General features: G+C 44.8%; 2 protein-coding genes across 2 annotated transcripts; one reads left to right on the top strand and one right to left on the bottom strand.

Annotated features, from left to right (window-relative positions):
* The first annotated feature begins 462 nt into the window (after positions 1–462).
* LOC120456853 lies at positions 463–6,997 on the top strand. The gene is made up of 6 exons (XM_039643920.1): positions 463–1,099; positions 2,103–2,343; positions 2,469–2,749; positions 2,804–3,851; positions 4,041–4,383; positions 5,443–6,997. Exons 1-6 carry the CDS (start codon positions 660–662, stop codon positions 5,748–5,750), a joined length of 2,661 nt encoding a protein of 886 aa, XP_039499854.1. The 5' UTR covers positions 463–659; the 3' UTR covers positions 5,751–6,997.
* A 27-nt stretch (positions 6,998–7,024) lies between these two features.
* LOC120456856 (DNA polymerase delta subunit 3) lies at positions 7,025–8,521 on the bottom strand. The gene has a single exon (XM_039643934.1). The coding sequence runs from the start codon at positions 8,476–8,478 to the stop codon at positions 7,192–7,194; it is 1,287 nt and encodes a 428-aa protein (XP_039499868.1). The 5' UTR covers positions 8,479–8,521; the 3' UTR covers positions 7,025–7,191.
* Between the last annotated feature and the right edge of the window lie 140 nt (positions 8,522–8,661).

Raw genomic sequence — 8,661 nt, 5'->3', positions numbered from 1 at the left:
ACCCAGCGGGCAGATAAGGAGATGAATGGAGAAAGCACTCGCCGGAAATTTGAATTGGCCGCTTCTCGATGGGCTGCCAGATGGATGAAAAAAGTTTGATTTTGGTATTCGAAAGTAGCCCTAGCCGTAACAATTTTATTATTTAAGGTTCAATAAAACGAAGAGAGTTTGAGAAATGCCATAGCTTTTTCTTCATTTTTAAGAGCATACCAATATAACAAATATCTTACAAATTTATTTGGATAATTTTTTCGTGGGTCATTATTTGAAAGTACAGAGCGGTTTTCAACATGTTGGGCCTAATGAATTATTAGGCCTGTATGATTTTCTAGGATGTTCCGGAAATGCCATCCCCAAGAATAACGGTAACGTTAAGTGCCATCCCTAAGCGATGAATCCGTTACGACTCGCACATCGCTGGCACAAAAGGCGATGTTTTAAAAAATCAATATGAAGGCCACAACGTGCGGTAGTTCGTGAAAGTTTAGCTAGCGTTATTAGTCAATGATGTCGGGGCGTTGTGCACTCGAATTGATAGCCGAAACTTCGCCTGGACTGCCGCCGCGGCAGTGACCAGATGCTGGCCATGGCCAACTGAACGGAAGAAGAGCGCGAGAAAAGAAAAAAGCGAGCCACAAGCACCAACCAGCCACCAAGTGATGGCCTCCTCCACATCTTCTGCGCGTGGGAACAACAAAGCAGCCATCACCAACACCACCACAGCCACAGCCACCGCCACCGCTCCCGTCTCCACCGCCTCGTCTGCTGCCGTTTCCGGTTCCGGTGCCACCTCCGCGGCTGCTCCTGCCTCCGCTCCGCCAGCTGTGACCCTAAGCGAACTGATTGGGCAGCAGCTCAAGCACCTGAACTCCGATGAGCTGCTGCACAAAGACGAGCTGCAGCTGCTCCTGCTCATAACGCCTGTGCAACGCCAGAAATTGAGCCGCAACCTGGAGGATGGCGATCTGGAAGCCAGCACGTCGGCGGCGCCACTTTCGCGTCCCGAAAACGGCGAGGAGGATGACGACCTGATTGGGGCGGTGGGTGGACTGGGTATTTCGTCCCCAACTACGACCAAGGAGCCGCTGCTGGATTTTAGGTGACCTAATCGATGTGGCCATTAGCCGTTACAATCCCAATCCCAATTTCAAACCCTATCTATTCCACTGACTAACAAGATTTGTCAAAATGTTAACTAGTCGTTGGTGTCGTTTCACGATACCAACCTCATTTGTGATCTAATATCCTAAAATAGGAAAATAGTTTATGCTCTGTAAAATTGCAATGTTATGTTTACATCGTACCGTGTATATGCCCGTACTTGTACAGCCAAGGAGTATAGTGGATTCGGGGAGCCGTATGTAACAGGAGAAGGAATCGTTTCGGACTCTTTAAGAACACACAAGAATCTAATAGGGATATGAATTATTAGATTCTTGTGGAAAGACGATCCGGCCATGTCCGTCCAACTAAGTAAGGGATATCTGATAGTCGAGAGTGTCGACTCTAGCGTTCTCTAAGAGTTTTACTTTCTGTTACAATATAATTTAATTGCAATTATTTAAAATTATATTTTCCCCCTTCTTTTACACTACACCCTAAAACAAAATGCAAACCACATTCAAACCGCGCGGTGCCTATTCAACCAGTGGGCTAATTTTGGTTAGGGTCTTTGGCGACCAGGCCATTATGCAAATCCATAATTACCCCATGAAATGAATTTAATTTGTGGGAGGTGATTTTGCACCCTGGCACATTGGGCTTTGTTTTAGATTGAATGACCCGATTTTTAACAAATTAAACCAAAAATTGATATTTAGTTTATCAATCCAAAATAAATGATATAATATGTATGTGAAAATGTGAAGTCACATTTTTGAAGTCCCATTTATATGATTTCATATAGCTACTGCCAAACCACTATTTGATGTTAGCCGTTTTTACCAGTAGTTTTTGTAAACACGGCCCAGTATACTCGGTTGCATGCATTCGTACGTTTAGGTTAAGAAGCATTGTTTGCTGTCGAACTCGGAATTTGGGTCACTTCGCTTTGACATTTGCCGTGAATAATTAACCATCCCACCCTCTTGCCAACCGCACAGGCCACACGTACTCAAATGGTTTCAGCATCTGCGCCACCAAACGGGCCACTTCAAGTCGGAGGAGGAGTCTCGTCGTCTGCGGGAGGCTGGAAACGATTCATACCGCAAGGAGCGGCATCCGCTCAAGGCCAGCGATCTCTTCACGGAAGCCATTTTCCTGGCCCCGGCCCGGAACACGCTCGCAGCCGCCCTGGCCCACGCCAATCGCTCCCTGGTCCTTTTCGATTGCGGTCTATACGCGGTAAGAAATCCATTACTGGAATTCTTTCCCTTATAAGTGCTATACCACCAGACACTAGCCTAGAACAGTCTTGGTTTCACTTGCAATATCCATATATGTATTAAAGAAATTCCTTGTTTTTCTAGGAATCCTACGACGACTGCCTGTGCGCCCTGGATCTGGGCTATCCGGAGGAGTACTTGCCATTGATTAAGCTGCGCCAAGCCGCCTGTGCCTTAAAACTGCGTAACTTTGCGCTCTGCGAGGAGCATCTGCACGAGCTCCTGCATATTGAACTGAACCAGGTGTTCGAAGCGAGGACCCATGAGCTCTGGCACCAGTGCGAGGTGCTCAAGGTGGAGCGCTTCGAGATGGCCGTACAGACGGGCGATGATCTGGATACCAACGATTCGAAAGCCTTTGAAATGTGAGTTCGAATGTTCCGTTGGGGATAAAACCTAATTTGTTTTATATTTTATAGAGCCTGGTTGGACAACTCCTCGTCCCTGCACACAACCAGAGCGGTGGCCAAGAACGCGCTCATTTTCGAATCTGAAGCGGTGGCCATGGTGCCGAGTGGCAATTGCCGGGTCTGCGACTACTGCGGAATCACTCAGTTCATTCCCTTTCCCTGCATTTACTGCTCCAACCGCCTGGTGGTCTATTGTTCCCGACAGTGTCGCTTCAAGCATGCGGCGATACATGCGGTGGAGTGCTTTGGCCACCAGATCGAGCTGTTCGAGTCCTTTGGCGAGGTTTTTGGAATGCCGCGACTCCTTCAGCTGGCCTTCAGGATGCTGATCACAGGACTGCCGGAACTGTTGGGTCATTGCCGAAAGAAACCGACGCTCAGCAAGCTTTGGTCGGCCATTAATGGGGGAATGCAGGAGCGACAGGACATCGCCTACAGTGCGGTGCTGCGATTGGAGCGCTTAAAGGAGGAGCGACCCACGGACACGGTGATCGCATTGGCCCTGACCGCCCACATCCTGTCCATTTACCTGAGCAAGTGCACCACGTTCTTCGACCAGCTGGAGAAGAGTCTGCCCACGGCCTCTCGGATGTCGAGTGCCGAATGGGAGCTGCTGTGTGCCGCTCTACTGATGCGTCACATTGGCCAGCTGCGCCACAGATCGCTCACTGCCTGCCGATCCTTCGTCCTGCCCGCTGATCCGCACGTCTTCTCGCCGCTCAACGAATTCCAACTATGGGCTGCTCCCATGCGCCTCCAGGAGGGCCACCTGCATCTGCTGGCCGGCGAGGTGGCTGTCGTGTCGTACTCTGTCTACCCGGATACTCTGAACTTGTGCCGCCACAGTTGTTCCTCCACGATCTGCGCCAAGTTCTCCGGCCGTAAGGTAACCGCGCTGGCCCTTTTGGATCTGCCGGCGGGCTCCGGCATATACAACTGCTTCGCCGGAGGTAACTTTCAGCAATTACCCCGGGAGGAGCGCACAAAACAGCTCGTGGAGAGCGGCATCCAGTGTCACTGCAACGCCTGCCAGCTTACGCACTCGGATGATCAGTTCGTAAGTTGGCACATTATTATTATGCTCAATACTGTGTTCCCTAGAAATCTTATCCTATTTTTATGTTATTTCTTTTCACATCTAAATTATTATTATAGTTTTTAATTGTTGGCTGGCATATTCTGATTTCCCTTAGCTTAAATTTGTTTATGTATTTCAAATTATTTTTAAAATATTTATCCCCCATAGCATAAGTTTCATCGCTACCGTTGTGATAACCCAAACTGTATGGAGATCTTCACACCCAACGCTCTGCCCCATGCTCCAAGTCTGCGGTGGTGGCTCTCCGAGGAGTACACCCAGCCGGAGTTCAATGGCGCCGACCTGATCATGTGTCCCCATTGCGGCGAGTACCAGAAACTGGAGTGGTTCTGGGCCTTCTCCACGTCGCTTATCGATTGTGAACTAATCGAGGAGAGGTGCAAACTGTACGCAGCCATCGAGCGGGCCGAGAACCAACTGATGGATCTGCACGAGTGCAAGGTGGATCTGGCCAGGCTGCTTCTGGAGCAGTGCCTCATGGTGCACCGCGGTAAGTCCTCAATAGTGGGGAGCTTTGGCTATATATACATATGATTTTTGATCATCACCAGCTCACGTTTCCCTCTTGGTTGCGCACCTTTCTCGCTTCTTGATCCACCATTTTATTAAATTTAAACAGATTATGCAGATATCTCAAGTTATCTATAGGGTGTTTTTTTTAGAGGTATAGAACTTTAAATTGCAATAAAACAACGATGGATTATTCGATTGACATGAATTTTATTGACATGAAAGATAATCTTGTGGCATTACATTTTAAATATGATTTCTGGCATATGACCGCCACGGCTGGCTCGGATGTAGTCCAATCTGGACGTCCAATTTGCAATGACTTTTTCCAATATTTGGCCGTATATCGGCAATAACACGGCGAATGTTGTCTTCCAAATGGTTTAGCGTTTGTGGCTTATCCGCATAGACCAATGACTTTACATAGCCCCACAAAAAGTAGTCTAGCGGTGTTAAATCACAAGATCTTGGAGGCTTATGAAAAATCGGGAACAACAGCAATCTCGTTTTGGGCCCATTCGACGAATCTACGCCTTGCTTGATGATCGTTTGGTTTCAATTCTTGCACGAGTTGGATTTTGTAAGCACGCATGACGAATTGCCAAACCAAACTGAGAATAAATCACTTGACAGCTGTTAAATCGGTCGCCATCTTGAACAGTAATGCCAACTTAAAGTTCTATACCTCTAAAAAAAACACCCGATATTTGGGATTAAAGCTCTAAACCAGGAAAAATATCCATTATAAAAATGATTAAACTGATAGCGTTACGAAAGGTTTCGACCTCTTGATAATTCAAGCTACGAGTATAAAGTGGAAATCTATTCCAAACAAAGACTTACTGATTATTATTAGATATTATTTTATTTTATAATAGCTACACAATTTTATTGCGTTACTAATGAAGCCAAATTCAGGAATCATGTACCCCAAATATTTTCTGCTACTCCCCTTCTCCTGGATCCTGCTAAACTATTTCTTGTGATCTCTATTTCTCTGTCTGCTCCTTCTACCTCTAAAAACTGCGCCAACCAAAAGAGGGGGCAACAGTCCTGGACGACTGGGAGTTCAACAAACTGGGGTCCATCCTGCGATCCGTGCTGCCCAGCGTGATGGCACAGTACGGCGGACAGTCGATCGAGTACGTGAAGTACTTCTCCTACTTTTGGGATGTGATGGCGCTGAGCAACTACAAGTGCAACGATCGGGAGCTGATGCAAATGCTAAATGCTTTGGAGTTCATAGCCGACGAGTTCAAGGATATATTCATCAACTACTACGAGGATTATATTGCGCCCAAATTTGCTGAAGAGTCCTATGGCAGTGTCGTAGATACGCAAGTTTAGAAGAGAGCCCGAAACCAAATGAAGCGAGCAAAGTTAAATAAACCTAGATATATTTTACTCAGTAGCGAAAGGAAAAGGAAAGAAAAACAATAAGAAAAGAAAACACCCACACAAATTCTAGGAAAATTCTATTGTTGACCCATACAAAACATAATTGCATATATACTTTGTGCTATTATTAAAAAAAAATGGTGCTGAGATATTAAATTGTACGAAACGAATGTTACATTCATTTAGGTAATTAAGTCAAGGCAAATAGCGCGCGAGAGAAATCAAAACGATCATATTATTAGAGAGTCATATCATGCACACATTATGTTCATATCACACCTAGGAAATGATTAATTAACTGATTATATATGATTGGTTATATAGCAAATGACTTTTTCATTTTGCATTGCGAGCAATATTTATGAATTAACTCAGCTACAAGGGCAGCCCTTTAGCGATGGTCCACTGTACTGCCATCAACTATTGGACTCCTTAAAATTTAGTTAAATACCATTTGAAACAGAAAAGGAAACAGAAACTTTGTATCTTGGTGAGGTGTACAGTGACCACAGCCAAAGTGGAAAACCTAGCCGGAACCAAGGAAAAAAGGCCGAAGCAAATCTAAGTGTAAGCATTAATTTAGCTTCTGAGAAGCTTCTACCTAAGAGTAGCCACTGATCTCGATTGTTTGCCAGGAACACGACAAATTGTTTTATCCACCACAAAAACCCTTACTTAATCACTTACATACATATGTATTTGCTTGCCATCGGGCAGCCTGACTGTAAGCTTTTAATGCTTAAAAATCAGATAGGAATCAAACGCAATCACTGCAGAAACAGAAAAGCAAAAACCAAAAAACGAAACGGGAAAAACAAAAAACCGAAAACCAAGAAGACAACAAATGAACAATTTAAATTAATGAATATTCGAATTATATGAACAAACAAGTGTTTTTTCAAACCTCGCCTTAATTTTTTAAAGTGTTTTGAAATACGGTAATGGTAACGATTACGATAACGAAGACGAAGATAACGAGTTTTGACCTCGAATCGAAAACGAAAAAAAATGCAAAAACAAAACCAAAAACGCACTGATAAAGCATAGGCCAGGCAAATTCACACCGACACGCCCACACACACAACACACACACGATCAGACACGCGAATCTATATAAATAAATAAATACAAATTACAAACAAGATACTCAAACAACTTCTAGCAGCTATAAACAAATGCAATAAATTCTTTTTAACAACAAACGATGACTTTTAATATGGTGTTTTAAATTGGGTTGATTACAATTTTTTCTGTATATACAATTATCAAATTAAATATATTTTCCAATAATTAAAATCAAAATTTTTTCTATCATTTATAAGTTTATTAAAAACATTAACTGCTTCCATACTTAATCATTAGCCTTATTTTACCAACATCTTGCTGTTATTTACTTCTTAGAAAAAAAGTTCATGATGCCGGCTTGTTTGGTTTTTGGCGCATCTTTTCCAGCTTTGGCGGTTGTAGGAGGTGATTTCTTTTTGTTGACGGGGGATGCAGCCTTTGGGGAAACCATTTTCTTGACTTGCTGGGCTTTTGTCGGTTTTCGTTGCGTGATAACGAAACCATCTTCGTCCAGATAGGTTTCACTGGCCGGTTCCGTATCCATTTTCTCGTCCATCGAGATGACTTCTTCATCGGCGGTCTTCTTGGGTGGCTGCTCCTCGTCCTCAGAGTCGCTGATTCGTCGCCGCTTGGAGGACGAGGGCTTCTCCGGATCGGATTCGTTGTCCGATTCGATAACCTTTCGCCGGAGCTTGTCCAACTTTTCCTCCTCGTCAGAGGATTCAGCGCTCTCCTCGTTAAACAGTTGCATGGAGGTGTTTGCCCTTGAAGGCTTTTTTGTGGGACTGAGGGCCGTCTTCTTTGAGGCTTCCTTAGCCTCCTTCTTGGATTTATCTTCATTTTCCGGTGACGACTTCTTTGCTCCTGCAGGATGCTTCTTAAAGAAGTTGTCCATGGTGCCGGAAGCCGGTTTGCTGGGCGTTTCCTTGACATCCTTTGGTTTGCTAGCCGCCGCTGTGAAGAAGCTATTAATGCTACCCTTTTTAACCAATGCAGGCTTGGCTTTAGAGGCCTGATCCTTGGGCGAGGTCTTCTGGTTCTCCGGAGAGGACTTGCCCTTGGCGCCTGCTGACTTTTCTGCTCCTGGCTTTGATGTCTCTGACTTAAGTGACGATTTTGAAGGTTCTAACTTAACCACAGACTTTGATGGCTCCGATTTAATGGGTTCGGACTTCACTGCATTGCTGAGGGCCACTCCATTTGCACTGGGCACTCTCTTTCCCGCTCCAGGACGCTGCTCCACCTTGGCCAACTTCACCTCCAAATGCTGCATAGGCTTAAAAATCGGGGCCGGCGCTTTAGTGCCACCGGCAATTTTCACACTATAAAGTTGGGACTCCGCATCCTGGACTTTTGCCAGCCAATCCTGCACCTTGCTCTCCAACACTACAGAGTACAGATCTTCCCCGGAATCGGATCCTTGCTTCTTGCGCTTGCCATGGACCAGAAATCTCTTCTCGAATTTAATGTCGTGTTCCTGATCTTTGATGTAGGCTTCCAGCACATCGTTCACCTCCTTGTAGGACAGCTTGTACTCCTCCAGAAGATCGGTGACCAGCACACAGCGGTCGAAATCAATCATACAATCGTCGAGAGCCTTTCTAAGCGACATTTCGACAATTTGTTTAGTAAAATTAGCGCGAAACTATATTGAGGGAGTGCCAACTCATATGGCTAAATAATGTCCTAAAACTTACCAGTATAATAATGAATACTGATTAGGCAAAAATGTGTTGCTTGTGCTAATTGAATTGTTAGAGAACAAAAAGCGCAAACTTCTGTAAGTTAACAAGTA

Source organism: Drosophila santomea, chromosome 2L (genome assembly GCF_016746245.2).
Source record: "Drosophila santomea strain STO CAGO 1482 chromosome 2L, Prin_Dsan_1.1, whole genome shotgun sequence".
Lineage (NCBI taxonomy): Eukaryota > Metazoa > Arthropoda > Insecta > Diptera > Drosophilidae > Drosophila > Drosophila santomea.
This window is presented reverse-complemented; position numbering and strand designations above follow the sequence as displayed.